Raw genomic sequence first — 19,574 nt, forward strand, 5'->3', positions numbered from 1 at the left:
GCAATATAAGCTACATACATACACAGTCTGACGTTGTGGAGGCTGCAGGGTGGCTCAAGCGTCAGAATGCTGAGCTTGCACCACTGCGAGCCAACCTGATTAAACTACGTTCTCAAGGGTAGTGAGTTGTGGTCTCGCATATGACCACATCAAAATGAATGCATTAAATAAACAATAAAATCGCTTTATTTTAAATGCAGATCTTGAGAATAACAAAACAATTGTTTTTACTGTCACACACGGTGTGTGGGGAGAGGTCGATTGAGGAGCTAATGGAGTAGTTCTGTGATATCTGCTTCCACAGGCCATCGCTTAACAAAGGGTGATGTACCGCTCTGCGAGAGTTACAAGTTTACATGTCATCCCGTGACATGTGACACGGACAGTACAAAAACATGCATATGGGGATAAGACCAAAAAAGCATTAAAAAAACCTTCTTCCGGTACAGATGGTGGAGATGTCGCCAGCACCACACTCAAGTGCTCTTTCCTTCCCAGTGCCGATGTCCACACACTCAACTAGGCAGCCATTTAATCTGGAGTCAATCAGAAACAAATCGGGACACCATTGATGGTGCGTTGCTGGAAATCGAACCCAGATCGCTGTGGGCTTGTCGTGCAGGAGGCTAACCACTCGGCTACACACAACAAGCACAGCTACCGTTTAACACGTAGGCTTTCGCGATCAATATGATCCATAATACCTGTATTATGGACAGCTACCATTCACTACGACGGAACCATAAGTGACAGTGAAGTCACTCTGGCCTGCGTGGCAGACTATGTGACTTTGTGGACAACAATACAATAAACAGAAAAAAATGATTCCATATTTAGCCTGACAGACTATGGGGCAAGTGTGGTTTTCAGAAATTGCTGAGAGGATGGAATGGCCAACACCACTCTTGGTTGCTTACATCTCTCCAGCACTGACGTTCACACCTAACACAAATCATTCTATTATGTCATCATCATCGTCAGTTATGATCAATCCACTTCTGGAAGAAGTCCTCTGTCAACCATCGCCATCTAACCATGGTCCTGTGACGTGCCAATCCATTTATAGCCTACACACAAGTTGATGTATCGCTCCATCTCCACGGAGGCCAAACTTTGGGGCTGTCACTGGTTGATGGTCTCAACGAATGGCCATGATCCCTTCGACGGGCATGTTTTGCCCAAGCCCGCTTACTTTCTTACACAGCCAATATATTGGCTGTAATCAATGTGTACATCTGATGCATGAATATGAGGTGTGGGGAAAAAAATACCAAATACCATACAGAATTATTAATAACCACAAAACATCAACTATATATATTTTTAATCTACGCTAAAAATAACATGCACCTACATAAATGCATCCACATGTACTTATAACAAAACAAAAATCCACAGTATAGCTTTAACAGACTTAAAGTGTTGTTAGCGAGTGCTTATGAAGGCTGGCACGGCACACGAAGGGATGGTGGCCAGTACCATGCCCTGCCGCCTTTGTCTCCCTAATGGAAATGTTTTTTTTTACATATCATACCAGGTATAGTAGAAGCATCCCTCAATTTACGAACGTTATATTTACAAAATGTCACGTTCACGCAATTGACAAATTATGAACACTTTTCGATTAACGAAATAAAATTTCAGCGATCACAAAATTTTGCACGGCACACGCCATGAGATAAAAAAAAAAGACACCGGGGAGGCTGCGTCATCCTGACGTGACGGCGTCACGGTATCCCTGCAGTGCAACAGTAACGCCTCCACGTCACCTTTCCAGTCATTCCAACATGCAGATTCTTTTGGTGGGTTGCCAAAAAAAAGATGAAATACATGTAATTGATTATTATTCTATCGTTTTCATATGTATCTTCTTTATTGTTTTTGTTTCGTGAAAAGTGATATAGGTGTGTATTTTTAGGTTTGGAGTAGAGTTGGAATGACTGTCCGAAAAAAATCCCACATGTTTTGTATTCAATTAATGGGAAAAGCCATTTTGATTGACAAAATTTCGTTTTACGCGTTTTTTGCAAAAATCGAGGGATACCTATATTAAGTCGACTTAGGGGAGGCCCAGAATCGGTTCAGTTAATAATCATTGGTCTTGGTGGCTGTGAACTGGAATCGAACCCAGGTGGCCGGGTTGGAAATGCAGCGTGATATCTGCTGAACTACCGCTCACATACATACAGACAAACACATATTGATCTCGTCATTGATTGATTGCCTTGAAAAGGAAACACAGATCAACATAGATCTTGCAGTTGGCCAGCCTTAGCATTGCTTAATGGAGAAGCATGGTGAACAGTGCACACACCAAAGTGCGCTGACATTTGCATTTCCCACTGAACCTAAGATACAACAGCCTGGCAAGAAACGAAGTTAAGACGGACATTCTCTGATCTAACGAGGGCCAAACTCCCCTGTGCTTGGCGGCCAAGTTTTTTGATGCGCCTTTTAAAGGCTCACCAGGCAGCACACGTGCGTGGCTTACAGCCAACCTGTCCGCAGGGCTTGACAGATGGACTTACTCTGACGAAACCTATCATTCCCCGTCAGCGCGGAGCTCTTTACTTTGAAGAAAACTTCTAACGGCCACTAGCACCCAGCTGAGAAACACACAGTTTGGGCCCCAGAGGTAATGAATAACTGTGTAATGGCAACATTCTAAACGATTAGGCATATGAATGGAATAAGGAATTACTGCTACGTGATAATAAAGCAGATGTTTTCGCAGTTGTGCTCCATCGCTCTCGATGTGTTTTCGGTCTTTACCAAGAGTCGTTCCGCAGGATGCCTGACGTTTTGTTCCACGTACGAGGAGCTCATTCGGGATTCGGTTCTTCTTCTTCTGAATGACTGGATAAGCTCTCGGGACATGGAGCGAAAGGTCAGACATCATCGTGCTAAACAACACGTGGTACGATCCGAAAACACATAGGAGGACTTTTTGATGAAGCTGCTTTCAAATTATGTATGTTCAATACTAGTAACATGTCAACATTGTTGTTGTGATTCGTAAGATGGTTAATGTGCCTTTGCAAGAGAATTTGGAAAAATGTACCAAGAGCGGGGTAAGTCGCCAAGGTCATGTGTTTGGCCATATAAATGAGAATCCGTCCCTATACAGTCATCTGGGAGATGCTGTGACTAGATTGTTTGAGAACATGAAGTTCAAATCCTCGTCAGGGGTCGACTTAACCTATCATCACTCTGGAGTGATAAATTAAGGACCACTTTGTGGGTATTAAAGAGTGGTTGGGGCTCTGCAGGGGTGAAATGTTGCCTCTCTCACCTGCCATGCAGGGAGTCGTGGGTTCGATCCTGAACCTGACACATGTGTACTATATACGGAGTTTACAGGTTCTCCCTGTGGTTGCGTGGATTTTTTTCTGGGTCCTACGCTTTTGCTGTCCACATTTATAAACATGCATTGAGATTATTAGGCTGCTTCTATGAATTCTCACATGTGATTATCCAATTCAACGAGCTATCATGTGTGTACAGGACACATCTGAAAAAGAGTTAATAGCTCAGTGGGCTAGCTGGTAAATGAAATAGCATAGTATGAAGTTGTTCGATGTATTGACTGGCCCCTGCTATGGGCATTTGTAATGTCCGCCACCGTCTCACCAACGAAGATAAGCATCACCCTATTAGACACTTGCTGCAGTACATGACAGCATGTGTTCATTGTCAATATTTAGATTTTGCATCACAAGGTCTTTTTTTGCGCAAATTTTTGTTTGCCAAATGTTGGTTGGTGAGTGCATCGGTGTCGATGAATCCAAGTGCAACATTTAAATATGAGGGCCTATTTCAAAATAACTTTGTGAAGATGTGATATTAAGTTCAGTTTCATTGATTAGGTATAACCCTGTGAGCCACACGGCTCTTGATTCGGGCGCAACCGCAACAAAACAAAAACATGAACAAGAAACATCTTCAAGTGATAATTGTTTTTTTACCCTTCTATCTGGCAACAAAACTAACACCTTTTTTACAAGGAGTCATGTTTGCATAGACCACAATACCTGCAGCCATAATGCAAACAAAAAACATAACTCTGATAATATATGCTGCAGGTATTGTGGTCTATGCAAACATGACTCCTTGTAAAAAAAGGTGTCAGTTTTGTTGCCAGATAGAAGGGTAAAAAAAAAATTATCATATTTTTTACTGGCAAGTGAGGTTTCAATAGTGTAAATCTTCAAGTGACTACACGCAACAGAAAAATCCTGTAAAGTTCATATGTCTACACGCTGCGATGTGCTTGATTCACATCCTTCACTCAGACCAAGAGACAGCCCATTGAGGGAACACATCTGTGTTTGAAGTGAAGTCTGGATATTATGTGAATCTACATTTTTGACAACCTTCGTTTAATTTACACTGTAAAGTATTGCGATGCTCTCCGTAATGGGGGCGAGTTTTTACTAAAAAAAAGAAATGTAATGAATTAATGAAATAAAGCTCTCGTTGTGTTTACATTTTGGAGTTTGAAACATGTAAACATTCAAACCACATTTGCTCGTATTTTCACTCGTATAAGCTGTGTAAGGGAAGTGTTTTCCTGACAACCCACTGGCATCGGTGCACTATAATTTATGAAGCCAGTAGTTTACACAGTAGTTTGCAGATAGCGCTTACTGACTGGATGTACATTTGAAACGTCTAAATGTTTATGCTGATAACGGGCAGGATACATTTTTTTCAAAGACCTTTTGATCTGCCATATAACTGTGTCCTTTATTAATTAATATATTCAGGAAAGTCACATTGAGCCCAAGTACTATTTTTCAGGAGAGTCCCTGCATTGGATATTTGACCAACACCAATGATATTGTATTTTGAATGTTTCGTTGTTGCTGTTGCTTTTAGCTATGGGAAGAAATCAGAGAACCAGGAGGAAAGTCACGCAGAACGGGGGTCCTAGTTAGCAATCAAACCCAGGTCCTTCTTGATTTGAGGCACAAGTGTTAACACTTCGCCACCCTTAAACATAACATTACATTGTGCAACAATAAAAAGTTTATTTCGAAATGCTGTCAAGTGAAATATTAAATGCATCACATGCATAAATATGAGATGCATCGGAATAATTTCTGGTAAACTTGGATGCATTTTTAATTATGTTTAAACAATATATAATTAAGTATATAGTAATTAATAAGAGGAAACGCCACTTGGATAACAGGTATGCCAACAAAGAATTTTCAGTCATCATAATATAAAAGGTTAAACTATTTTTTTTTAACTCCTGCTTTTTATAATTTAGGAATGTTGTCCATGATATTTTAATTCATGTAGGTTAAAAATAGAAAATAAATCCGAATAAAAAATACGCAATGACGTAAATGTTCTAGTCACTTAGCAACCGTAAAATTCCCATTGCTGAGCATGAATGTGATAATTAGCATAGTTTCCACACTTGTTGCAAATTTAGTGTGAACGACATTTAATTAATACATTTAAGAATTGTTAAAAACGAGTGGGTCAAGCACAGCCAATAGCCGCCGCTGTGTTAAAACAGGAAATTGTTTTGTATAACACATTTTCCAAAAGCCAAATAAACAACAGCAACATGGGAAAACCCACGGTAAGAAGAATTCTTCAATAATTTGACAGTGAATTCTCAGCTATTTTTGGGCAATTATCTGGGTTGCAGATTAGCCGTGCTCATTCATGCCTCGTACCCATGCTCCCCTATGTAATTAATAAGCTGCTCCTCATTTGTCCTAGGTTAGTGACTCAGTGTCAAAGTGACCACAAGCTTGTCCGCAATTAAACCAATTACCCTAACGTCCAGTCAAAGCAGAGGAGACATTCTATGTCATTACCCTATTTTATGAAGGTAAACAATAATAAATAAATAAATAACAATGCAGGTTTCCCTCACAATATGCGGTAGATGCGTTCCAAGAAAACAGTGGTGCACAAAGCGACACCGAACAAGACGGCCGCCTGCTAAGTAGTGTGAATAGGACACACAAGGTATTGCACCCACGTCCAACCTTATAGCCGCACGCGAGTGTATTCCAACGACTGATCGCGAAATTTCACAAACAGAACCCGCGTAAAGGGACGGACACCTGTACGATTTGTCGCCTAATTTGACGTGAGGAAGGAGTCCTACAAGGGGCCAGCAGACCACAGGAGCTACGCCGAATAGGGGCGCTCAAACCAGGTCCAGAGACTCGACAAAAGGCAAGACAACACGTGCTGCCTGCGTCAAACTCGCACTGACCAGCGTGAAGTATGGTCAAGTGACACCTCTGACGCACACAACATTGGGGTGACCTCATCCAGCAGTGGATTCACTAAAGGACTGTTTGTGTAAATGCAGAATTTGTTTTCATACAAGAGTCGGTCGTATCTGCTCTGTGTTCTATTTAGGTGAAAGCCTACCGAAATGTTCGTAATAATCAGAAAGGGGAAATATTGTGTCTCTAAATTTTATTTAAACAGTCGTGTTTATTTCTCATGAAAGGATTCTGCGTACAGCAGTAGGAGGGTCATGAGGCTGCCTGACATATGTAGGAAAATGCCTTTAGACTCATCTTGCATCAGACAGTGAAATGAAACGGTGTGATTGTTAATGCCAAGCTGCTGACAGATAGCCATTAGATTCAATGGCCAAGTGCAGAAAGCTTCCTTTCAACATATTCCCAAAGCTCCAAAGTTAATTTCAGCTGAATATTTTTTAATAATGACAGATCTAGACAAGACTTTATTTAATGTTTGCATGGGCACAAAGCCCACGCAAATTAATATCCATTTACAAAATGGATATATAATCTAAGACTTTTACAAGTCATATTGCAGTTCATTACATTTTAGTCTGTGAAATTAAAACTCATTAGGGCAGTACTGTAGTTCAAGGCATGAAGGTGATGTAGCCACGTCTAACCAATTACATTTCTCTTGCTGCATTGAGGTTTCTGAATCAATTTAATTCGAATAATTTTCTGGTGGGAGGGGAGCGGTGGTGCAATGGTTAGGTGCACTACTCTTTGAACCTCGCGACCTCTGCTCGATTCCCAGCTATGCCTGACAACAGTGGTACGTAATATTTCGTGAGTCTGCCCCTTTTACCAACCAGCACTGACCAGCGTGGTGAAGTATGGCCAAAACATCCCCCATGACAACAGCGTGGGGAGGCTTTCATCCAGCAGAGGATTGACAAAGGGCTGCAGATGTTTTATTATCATTATTACTGCTACTATATGAGCAATGAAATGCAGCGATGAGCAGATGCATAATTCATTTACATTTAACTCATTATATATTTTCAAGTGTTATGTGATGCTCAGGAGGATTCTGCATTGTGATGCTTGACCAATTCCCTTGGCTACTGTTTATAAACAAATATGCGCTCTAATAATGAGACTCAATATATGATGGCGATCCCAAAATAAATCCCATTAAAACTATATCTTGTGGAGAACAAAAACAAAACTGCAGCTAAAAGGAATAATGACATTTTGTGCTTTTGAAGTACATCAACATGTTTCTTCAAATCTATCTACTGACCGACCTAATTATTTCTTATACAGTATGACTCAACCTTATCTGGAATGAGTTGGTGGATGGGGGTCACTAATAAGAATTCATGGATAGGAGGAGTTCCCTTCAGATCAAATAAAGTGATCTGCAGGCCGTGTTATCTGATCCACGTCGCACTGCACCGCAATATAGAGCGAGGAGTGGAGGGGTGGTGTGGTGGTCAGCGTGCTGTGCTCTGAACCCGGTGATACAAGTTCAATTCCCGGGCATGGCTGGCACCAGCGGCGAGTGATGTCGGAAGCAGTCCTGCATCACCTTCCTTCACCAATCTGCACTGAGTAGCATGGTGAAGTATGATTTGAAAAACACCCAAGACTGACAAGGCATGGAAGAGCCATCGTCCATTGGTGGATTGAAAATGATTGAAATCGATTTTACTGTCGTATACTCTAGCTATATGTACATGAATTAAATAACACATTCATACACGTGACTATAACTAATGCACTGCTTGCCTTTATGAATAATGCATATTTATTTAAACATTTTGTAAGATTATTTCATACTGACTAAAGGCCATCACTGGATGAACCAATGTCTGAGACCCTTGAGTCTATAATTTGCTTAATGTCTTTTGTGGTTTTATCCAAACTTATTGGTACTAAAACATTTGGCTAGCTAAGATTGATTGCTCTTGTAGGAATTAAACATCTACTGGAAGCCGCACCATCTGTTATAATTATAAATGCGTACAGTTTGGAAATTATATTAAGCATCTACGAAGAAGTGTGCATAAAGTCTAATCTTTATTGGTTATGTATTGTCATGCTTTATAAACAAAAACTGGGATGCAAACATTGTTCGCATATTTTGTTAACAGTTGTCTGCAAATGAGTTTGTGGTTTTGGCCATGGCAGGGCAAGGGGGTACAAGAGAGCAAGTCCATTGAACGTTTGTTATATGCAGTAATCCAGTTCATAACCCCACGCACGATGATTCCTAAACAAATGCACAACGAAAAAATAAGACAGATAACTAAATAAAATAAAGCTCCAAATTAAGTTTAAATAAAATAATATATTACATGAAGCCATGGTTTAATAGTCAGCACAATGCATTTGCAATTCAAAAGTTATCCCGGCATCGAAGAGTAGGTCGAAATACCGTGTAGAAGGGGAACTCATTCTTAGGGAGGGCCCTTCTGCCAGTAGTGGCATGAATAAGACATATCAGGGCTGAACCTTTACCTTCACACCTTTAAATGATACGCATGAGGCACTGACGTCATTTTTCAATTTGTTTTCCGAAAATAAACTGAAGAGGGCAAACATGAACCAAAACAAGTAGTTTGAAGCGAGCAAAGACAGCGCAGCAGCTTGGGACGTTGGTAGAGGCAGCCGAGGAATGTCCTTTACGATAGGCGACTGCCAAATGAACAGCAGAAGGCCTCTAGGAATGAGGGCAAATTTATTTGCATGCATTGATGTTGAAATACTATATTTATACAGAGTAGCCCCATTAATCTGTATATAGTATATCTTGTTTAGAGGGATGCTTTAGCTTCACCGGAAGGCATGAGGCTCTTGCAAGCTGTTAATTTGGCTCTGACGTACCACACACACAAAAAATTCTCCCCTGCTTTGACCATAAATACTCAAACTACAGCAAGAAGAATGAATCCTTGGCAAATTCCCAAATGCCTTTTCTGCCTCTGATGAAAACACAGTGTCAATAATCTTAAGGGAATGGGTGGCTTCGTGGTCAAATCCCTTCATCAGGCATCCGAGACAGCTCATCTGTGACCTGGCTTCAAATCTTCCCCGAAGGATAATGATTGTGTCTCATTCCACTCCTTATGGCTGTTTAAGGCGTTTCATGTCCAATGAGTTGTACAGGTCTCGTCGTCACCCTCGAATGCTATTTACAACAGTCGTTTTTTGAGATTCATTATGAGTTGATGAACTAATATGCGAGAGAATTGCAAAGATGCTGGGGATACAGTCCAATGAGAACTGGCAATGTGAATGCTGTGCTCCATGGGGAAGAAAAGACACGCGTTTTAATGCATTAGCCCAGGGGTCGGCAACCTACGGCTCCGGAGCCGCATGCGGCTCTTTACGGGCTGCTTCTTGACGATATGTACGTATGTACAGTATGTACTCAGATGCATTGCGGCTCTTGAAATACTGAATTTTGTACCGAATTGGAAAGAAATGGCTCTTATTGTTATTTTGGTTGCCGACCCCTGCATTAGCCCATCCACAATTTTAAACAAATACACACCTTATGGGTAAGAGTATGATTCCGTATTTTGCATCTATGCTAAAATTAAATGCATCCAGAGCTGTCTTAAAAACCAAAGTGACAAAGTGTAATACCCGCGAGCAATAAACCAACGGTTTTATTCTTAGGACCTTGTTGTTAAAGGCCTCAGGCTGGAAATCACGTCAAAACATTTCAGCATCATTACTATAGAGAAGTAAAAGTTTTGCCCTGAGGGTAACTAAAGTAGAGATTTTGAAATGGAATGGTTACTGCAGAAGAAGAAAGGTATTTGATATTAGCTTTGATTTACAGTAGAAAAATGGACATGCATAAATGTGTCATGGATTTTCAAAAGGCTTTTGAATTTTTTTTTATCAACAATTGATTCAATTGGCTGAATTCAACAGAAGTATGAGGCAATTTTTTTTCATATGGTTACCATTTAATTGGACTTGACAATGTGTGAGGTAACAGTAGCTTCAGAGAAAATCGTAAAAAAAACATATCAACATTGCACGTTAGGATCAACATTACAAAAACGAATCCACTAAATATTTAATAAAAGGCAGAGGTAGTGGTGCAGTGGTTAGCACACTGTGCTCAGGACCTGGCCACCTGAGTTGGCCTCCTGGCTATGGCTAATGTCAGTGGTCGGTGAAATATGAATTAGTCCTGGGCCCTACACTTCACAATCCCATACTGTCCCGCATGGTGAAGTATGGTTAAACTAAACCCCAATGACTAACAGAGCTTAAATATATTATTATTGAAATAAAGTAAAGGAAGATTGTGAAAAGTATGGTCTTCAAATGTGGTCTTGAGCCATGTGAAGATAGCCCAGAATAAGTATTTAGGTAGTAAAGTGGAGGGGGATATAAGCAAGAGGTTAAACTGATGCATTATGTTAGCAGAGTGGGGTTTTATGGACTACATTAACCACCTTGAAGGTATTGAAAGGTCAACGTTCATGTTAAGAGATTGGTGTTTGAGGCAGGAGTAATAATTGTCGTAGTAAAGTGTCAAGAGAACAGCTACACAAGAAGCATCTAGCCCTTGAACATAGCTGCTCGTGTGGCAATGAGAGACAGTTTTGATTGTTGTAGGCCTTCATCCAGCAGTGGATATATCATGGCCGATGATGATGATAGTGGTGACATGGACAGGATACTACGTATTTCATGGCAGGATAGCATTTGCTCTATAAAAGCGTGACAGGAAAGCACTGTAGACATGATCAGGAGGAATAGGAGGAGGGAGTGATGGGTGGGACACGTATGTAGGATAGAGGGGGGCAGGATTACCGAGGGCAGGCATTGGAGTGGGAACCCAAAGGTCGGCAACCAAGGGGGAGACCTAAGGCCAAATTATGGGTTTCTGATAAGGGCATGATTTGGAGGTCGGGTGTCAATGTTGTAAAAAGGTTGGAATCTGATAGAAGGCTGGAACGAATGACATGGTAAAGGTGCAGCCCTGCAATTTCTTACTCATGGAACTGCTGTCAGAAGGGTCTCCCCTCTAGTTCAGTATTTCACGAACTTTTTTGGCCCGCAGACCACCGAGCCGGCGTGGAAATATTTGCGGACCACACAACCCCGCCAATTCCTCGAAGCAAAACGCATTCACTAATCTCTAAATACCAGTAATACAAAGTGATTTATATTAATGGAACATAAAAAACGCAGCTATAAGATTTTTTTTTGGGGGGGGGCATTTAGATCTTTTTGTTAGTGTAGTTTAATCAGGATAGGTTTACCTAACTTATTTTTAATTATTATCATAAGTAAAATATTAATGAATGTCCAAAACAATGGTATAAACATTGTTTTTATTTCCGGATCAACCTGCATTGGATCAGTGCCTCGCAGACCACCTGTACCAACGGTGGTCCGGTGATGCATGTTCTGTTTGGTCAATTCAGCTTCATTGATCTGAAATGTGGATAAGCAAGAAAGCAGCAGAAAATCAAATGAACTATAAAAAAAAAATGTGTGTTTTATATATATGTTAAATGCATAGTGACATCACGGGATGTCACTGTGTAGCAGAGGTGGGACAAAGTCATTGTTATGCAAGTCCAAGTCGAGTCGCAAGTCATCAAATTCATGACTCGAGTCTGACTCGAGTCCAAGTCACATGACTCGAGTCCACATCTCAGAGGTGGGACAAAGTCATTGTTATGCAAGTCCAAGTCGAGTCGCAAGTCATCAAATTCATGACTCGAGTCTGACTCGAGTCCAAGTCACATGACTCGAGTCCACACCTCTGCTGTGTAGTGCCGGCCCGAGAGAGGCACGGCATGCGGTGTAGCGACATCGCGGACACCACCATGGTGTGGGTGCAGTACCGGCCCTAGAGGGGCCCGGTGAGCGCTAGATGACACCACGCTTGGCGTGCAGTGCCAGCCCCTACAGGATAGAGGGTGGGAGTGCCGGCTGTAGGAATGAGGTTACTAAAGGCCATGGCACTCTGGTTGATCCGAGAGGGCACGTGACCAGTTAAGTCTACAAAGGGGCCCCAAGTGGGGGCTAGGGGTGGTCACGTGGCCGGGGTCCAGATCCTGCTCGAGGATTCTGGAAGGTGGTCGTGGCCAAGGGCGGAGCCAGCCACGCCGCAGAAAATATAAGCCGGGTCCTCCAGAGGGGCCGGCGTTGTTGTTCATCCTGAATAAACCTTCATCTACGTCCAACACATGGACCTGGACCCAAGCTGTTGTCCCTGTCCAAAGTAGCTAGCTACGTCGTAATTAGTGTAGTTAGCCTGGTGGTCACCACCATAGGTTGTTATTCTGTTAAGGGGCAGTTACCCCGTGTGTTGGTGCTAAATAAATGTGTTGCCTCCAAGTGTACATCTGCGACTCAGTTGAACTCAGTACAAATGTATATAGCTTAGATAGTGCTGAACCAAGACATTAACTGACACTGCAGTGTTATGTATGATAAATTAATAACGTAAATGATTGAGTTTTGTGATGAAAAGTAAAACAAACATTTTCTCGGCATACAGGATATCATAGGTAGCTTCTGGGATTCCTTCTTCGTGGGACATCGAAAGGAACGAAATAGAAAAATAGAAAATATCAGCCAATAAACTAACTTTCACAAATATGCGGAGATCCACAAGCGATTACGAGCTGCAAGGAAAAGAAGTGCTGACACCGCACGATCGTTCACTTCAGCAGTGGAGAAGTGTGGCATCCTCCTGGCTGTTTGGTTTGAAATTAAATCCATTCAGCTTGATAAAACACCCGCTTTTTGGTCATCGGAAAGACATTCTGGGAGATACGATGTGATAATTTAACTGACTGTTCTAAAAAGAGACTGTGATATTCGCGCACACGTTACAATTAACGCCATAAATAAAATAATAACGTAAAAATATTATAAAAAAAGTGTCACAGGAGAAAAAAAAAAATTGCACGATCGGGTTCCAACAGTCGTAACGCTGAAGCGGGATTATAAGTGACAGAAAGTGGTGTCAAATCTTACCCAAAACACTGCTGTTGCTTGGGGAGCCGAGTTCCCCACAGGGTCTTCCTGAGGAGCTGTCGCAGACTGAGGCGGCATCCTGTGGGAAACAACAACACAGTGCAGAGAGGGGAACAGCTCAGAACACTAGAGGCTACATTTCCGCTCACTTAGCAAGTTCTAAGAAAACAATATTCATCATGCAGTATGTAGCTAAAGCATTTTTAAAAAACTCCTCCCGCAACATACGTGAGTTTGAAAAGGCAGTAACTATGTATGCTGATGAATGCTAGAAAGTGCATTACGCCACGACCTATTAATGTGTTTTTTTTCTTAGATCATCAATATCAACCATGGGCAATCCACTGATGAGGACTTCATGAAGCCGCTCCATCATCTCTCACAATCCTGCGAAGTAATAATAATCCGCCCGGAAACCGAATAAAATCTTATTTTCATTGTTCAATCTCCTCAACTAACGTCCTTGGTTGTATTCTACCATTATGTGTGCAGGTAATATTTTTGTATATATATTTTTTAAAATACAGTTTAAGCTGCTTCGGATACTGTCATCGAACGTTATGTCTGGGCATCACACCCACGATGTCAGGTTTGTAACATATATAATCATTTACAGACCTTTGTCAATCCACTGCTGGATGAAGGCCTCCCAATGCCTCTTGGTCATCGGGGTTGTTTGACCATACTTCACCATGCTGGTCAGTGCAAGTTGTGCCGATTGGGGAATCGACGAGGAGCAGATCACATATTACTCGCCCCTGATGTTAACCGTGGCTTGATTTAAAAAAACAAGTCGCCGGGTTCATAATGCAATGCTCCAAACCTGCTCCTCCCCTGTATGTATATGTGTACATGTACAGCCCTTTGTCAATCCACTGCTGAATGAGGGCCACAGGTTCATGGGGCTATTTTACCATACTTCAAAATGCTGGGCAGTGTGTGTTGGTGAAGTCGTGGAGGATTAATGCGGGAGCATATGAGTACAGCTCCACGGTTGACTTTTGCTACACTCCACTCTGTGGCCTATCTCATGGTCTTGCCTCCTATAACACCTTTTATGCATGGTGGTCACCCAAATCCAAGCACCATCGAGGCACAACCCTGCTGAGCTTCACAGATCTGGAAATTCCGGGCACATTCCGGCAATTTGTTCAGGGGCATACATATACGCACTGTACATAATTTGAAAAATGAGAGTATAATTTTAAACATGTGTTTCACAGCATCAGGTGTGCACCCTATTATGTCAGGATCGAGTTTGCTGGATGTTTTTCAACATCATCACCTTAGCATCCTCTGCACCGTGATCCTCTGCACCATACTCTCACTTGAACTAATGTAATCATGCATGTGTGCTGAAACACCTGCACACAGCCGTGCACTTTTTGGCGAAACATTTTCCATTTGGCTGTCCAGTTTCTGAACTTGCTCTGCATGCAATTAAATGCTATTTTTACCGTAAGTTTATGCCACATTAACTGTTCATGCTTGGAAAGCAAGCAGCCACTGCAGTACATTAAACAAGAAAATGGCTAAATAAAAACATATCAGCACCATGTTTATATCATGGCCCGATGAATACATTTCTTTGGAAAGGGAATGTTTTCTAAACTTCATGAAACAAGAATGTGCTTTCAAATTTGTGGTAACTTGGTACATTAATTTAGAATAACAATTTTGTTCAGCCTTTTGTCAATCCACTGATGAATGGAGACCTCCCTAAAATAATGTCAATTATTGGGGTTGTATAGCCACACTGCACGATGTTGGTCAAGAGTGGGTTTGTGAAGAGACGAGGGCCGATGACTGGTTCAATATCACTTGCCACTGATGTTAGTCATCGTCAAACAATCTAACTCAGGTCACTAGGTTCATAGCGCAGCATATGACCCACTTTGCAACTGGAAAATAGTGTATATATAATATCAAATTATAAAACCAATCATAACCTATGCAATCTTCCAAAACAGCGGGTGCTTAATTAATACCAAAATTGCCAAAGTGTGCTTGACATTTCTTCCAGTTGCCCTTCTCAAGGGGGGGAGGAAGATGTATCACCAGATCTGTCGACCTCTTACATTTTCAATTCTCAGTGTAATTTATTTTTAAAAACTATGATGAAACAACAGACATAGTTACCGACTACCCTGCTCCCCCCTAAGACATATGCTATCCTCATCATACAAGACATTAAAAACACTGACCTAATTCTGCTGATACAAGAGAATATGGTTTTAAACCATAAGCAGCTTAAATCCTGCCCCAAAAAATTCTGATATTCCAGCATTTATTTTAATGTAAACAGTATGTATAAAAGAACATGTCTGAATGTAAAAAAAATACAGTAATACTGTAAGCCTTGGGGCCACGAGACCTACAGCATGCTGCCCCTGCTTTATAATTAAAGTAAGCTCAGCTGGTAGAAAGAAGAGACAGCTGCAAACTAATTAAATCCACTTTTTGACATGCCCATTATGTGCTTTTGTATGAGCAATGTGGCCCCAAGAGAATGCTTGTGCACGTCACCTGAAGGTTGAGTGGCATGACCTGCGACTGGATGGAATCTTGCCAATAATAATTTATTTTGCTATGAACCAACTGCACTGTCAGACCCTCGATCAGTAAAAATGTCCACATCGCTAGTTGCACCTTTGTTGCAGCTGTATTAATAATAATAATTAAATAAATGAAGGTCAAATATTAAGGTTGCTCTTTATTCATTAATGAAGTATGTCAAATGCATATATTTCCTTAACTAGCACGTACATACAAACAAGTACATATGTAGTGGTGGTGTTGACGCGCGCCGACAGTGATAGATCACGGGGCGGCGCGGGGTGCGTGGTTGTGCGCGCTGACACAAGGTGGGAAATAGGATCGTGGGCAGCGCGCAGTGATTGGTCAACTGGTGTGGGTGCTCTCAGCGACGTCCGCATGAAGGACTATAAAGGGGGACGCGCAGGAGCACTCGGGGAGTTGATAACCAGTTGAAGATCGAAGACGGAGTTGAAGAGGTAGGGCCCTGAGACCCCTAGTCCCGCTGTCCTTGTAAGGGCCGGGACCCTGTGTGGCTCGGAGGCGAGACTGTGGGACCCGTGGTCTGACGTCCATGTGGGACGAGGCTGTGGGACCCAGAGTCGAGACGGACACCCCAGCCGGGTGGGTTCCGAGAAGCTACGGGGCGTAAAAGCCCGTGTGGGTGTAGCCAGGGGAACCCCGTGGGTTAGGCTGCAGTTAGCCACCCGTGTAATATAAGTTGGTGTTAATAAAGAGTGTGCTACCCGTAAGGTCGTCTCCCGACTAGTTACTACATTACACATACAATTATACGGGTAGGAACCTCCTGGTTACACCAGCCCACAGGGGATTATTGTGTCCGTCCGTCGTGCAGGGAGGGGCTGGGTGGGGAGGGTGGGGCTGGGTGGGGGGTGGGAGGGGTGGGGCTGGGTGGGGAGGGGCTGGTCACCCCGTGGTGCCCTTATAAAACTCAACGTTTAACCTACTCACGCCGGCTTGTGCCCGCCCTCACAGTCGGGCATATTTGCGGAATACACCACGCCGCCTTTGACCCTGGCCATTGACCGAGCAACCCAACGTTCCTACCAACTCCCTCCGCAGGAATGTGTTTTTTCGGGTCTTTCGGTAAAGTCACGTGGGTAGATTTTTTTTCTATCTACGTAACTTTACCGAAAGACCCAAAGAGTATGAATTCCTGCAGTCACGAATGCTTTAAGTAAAGATACAATTATTTGTTAACTATAAACATTGCCATGGTGGCTATAATTCTTTTCAGAAATTAAAACAATAAAATAAACTTTGATTAACAATATTAAAAGCCAAATAAATTCTACAGACATTACAATCATGATTCAGTGCACACCATATACTGTTTTTTCATTTGTCTGCATGCATCATGTTTTGATATAACATATTTGTTTTAATATTCCTCTTTGAAGTGGCTTTTTGTTGTAATTAACTCAAGACTGAACATAAATTTCTCCTGCGGTCCTACGATAATAGACAAAATGGAACGGAAATCAATTTGTGGTGTGTGCCTGTTAATTGCGCATATGAAATGATGTCCCTCGAATTACTCAGTGCGCGGACAAGTGAGCGGCACTTTAAGCTATTAATAAAAGCGGGCGTCTCTTGCTGGCGTTGGACACTTACGAAACATCGTTCTGGAGCAGCGACCCACGACTGACCCCAGCTGTTATGACAGCTCGAGCGAAGTCACCCTTATGTAATGAGGCCTCAAGGGATAGTAGCAATCAACACCGCGAACGGGGTTTCTGGATGCTGTTAAAACCTTGGGTGCAAACTCGGTAACGAGCACGCAATCTTGCTTATGATTGCACCTTCCACTCGGCACACAATGGTGGGTGCTAATCCCATTACAAGATTTAAACACAAAAAAACACGATTATTGCTTCACCGAATGTCAAACTGCAGTTGCATGGCATTAATGTTTGAACATGTTGTTACAGAAAAACGTTAATATTACAAACCAATTATCACATCACAATCGCAGCCTTACGCTACAGTGTTTGCGGAAGTAAAATATGCCTATTGGCAGTTTAAGGGCTGTTTAATAATACGATGGTTGGAGGTTGTTAATACTTTATTTCACACGTGAATAAAACTGAAACGGGAAAACTGTTAAGATGCACTCGTAACATTGTGTCAACCTAATGGTCTCCTAAACGGAGACACGGCTACCTTGGGTCCTCCAAGGTGTCAGTTTAAATCCAACACATAATAACGCACCTCTTGGGTCCAGCCACCCCGATCGTCCGAGCCCCTGAAAATAAGCTTGCCCTAATTAACTGGTGCTCGTCTATTTGGCAGCCAACTCCCTGAGCCTTAGTTTAATACGTACAGTGGCTATAAGCCTATCTGGCTCAGTGTCCATATGAGCGTCTTGCTATGCAACTTAAAAGCGCTTTTTGGTTTGTTTCGTTCACTCAGTGGCATTACAAATTCTGTATTAATACAACTTAGCTGGAACTCAATTAGTACGACGTTGTGTTGAGTTGTGACAGATATACAGCCTTTGACAAGAAATGATTTGGTTTTGTGGCTGAGGGCATAGTTCTTTGAGACCAAAGCTGCTCACATGAACAAAGGCTGTGTCTTCAATATCTCGCGTTGGGATTATTTTATTCTTGGCATTAGTTTTTTTCAGCCCTAAGGACTCAGAACATTAGTTCAAATATAAGTGTATAAATGTCATCATTATTAATCCTTGACAGTAAGCTTCAGAAAAAAAAGACAAGGTACAGTGGTGTAGCACCCAGAAGTTTGCTTGATACACTGCAAAAAGGAGTACATTCCAGGGGTCCTTGACCAAATCACGCCAACCAGTTACCAAAGCGATCTTGATTCATAATTCATTTTCAGGTCAGATTGCGTAAGTAGAATGTGTGTCGTAAACCCTCCTCCACCTGACGCAGCCGATTAATAAAGTTGTCACACGATGAGCAAATGTGGCAATTTAATACTGCTTCAGCACACCGTGTGTGTTGGAGGGCACTCGACAACATTTAACAATTGGATAACGACATTTCACTGGTACTTACAACCAGCATCTTCAGCCATTCGTCAGAATTAAGAAAAAAGAGGCGGATTTACGGCACACGCATAATGGAGCGGTGCGCCACAAATTATGCGCAACTTTAAATAAATATAGACAACACGTTCTCCTTAATTAAATAGACTTTTTGATAAACAAAAAATCCTACAACATCAGAGTGCAGCGGCACATTAAATACGCACTACAATGACACTAGTTTAAAGCGATTTGAAGCATGTTTTATTTGGGGGGGGGGGGGGCAGAGATTTGTGACGTCATCTTTGAGGGAGGGGTCTGACTTTTTGTGACGCTGTGTGACGAGGGAGGGGGGGGTCAAAAACCGTCCAAAATCGCGTGACGTCATTTATGGACGCCCCCTAAAAAAGAGCACGCTCGTTGAAGCAAAGTGGCATCGATTCACCTTCCGTATTGGACAGAGGTCCAGCCCTAAGGTTGTTGGTAATGGTTACGTGATTGGTATGATGTCTTACTCTCTATTATAGATATTGAGGGGAGGACAACCATTATTTAACCCAGCATCATCGACGCCTCTGTTGACACACGTGTGAGTGAATGCTCTGAAACGATGACTCTGAGGGTTTCGAGGAACATAGCGTCGTTTTAATTTGTGGGCTAAATTCAAAGCCTGCTCAACTTATCCACAACTCAGGCTCCTTGAAAATAGCAAAGAAATATGCAGTGCTAATCAGACGAGGCCAAGTTATTTCATTGTGGGTCCTAAATCAATG

The 19,574-nt window shown here is 42.1% G+C and overlaps 1 protein-coding gene across 5 annotated transcripts in view; it reads right to left on the minus strand.

Annotated features, from left to right (window-relative positions):
• Window positions 1-19,574, minus strand: part of SNCAIP (synuclein alpha interacting protein) — a 218,232-nt gene that overhangs the window by 55,214 nt on the left and 143,444 nt on the right. For all 5 annotated transcript variants that reach the window (XM_078884680.1, XM_078884691.1, XM_078884688.1 and 2 more), the window contains exon 4: window positions 13,254-13,332. In XM_078884680.1, the coding sequence (XP_078740806.1) occupies window positions 13,254-13,332 (79 nt within the window). The remainder of the gene's footprint in view (window positions 1-13,253; window positions 13,333-19,574) is intronic.

This window comes from Lampetra fluviatilis, chromosome 3 (genome assembly GCF_964198595.1).
Source record: "Lampetra fluviatilis chromosome 3, kcLamFluv1.1, whole genome shotgun sequence".
Lineage (NCBI taxonomy): Eukaryota > Metazoa > Chordata > Hyperoartia > Petromyzontiformes > Petromyzontidae > Lampetra > Lampetra fluviatilis.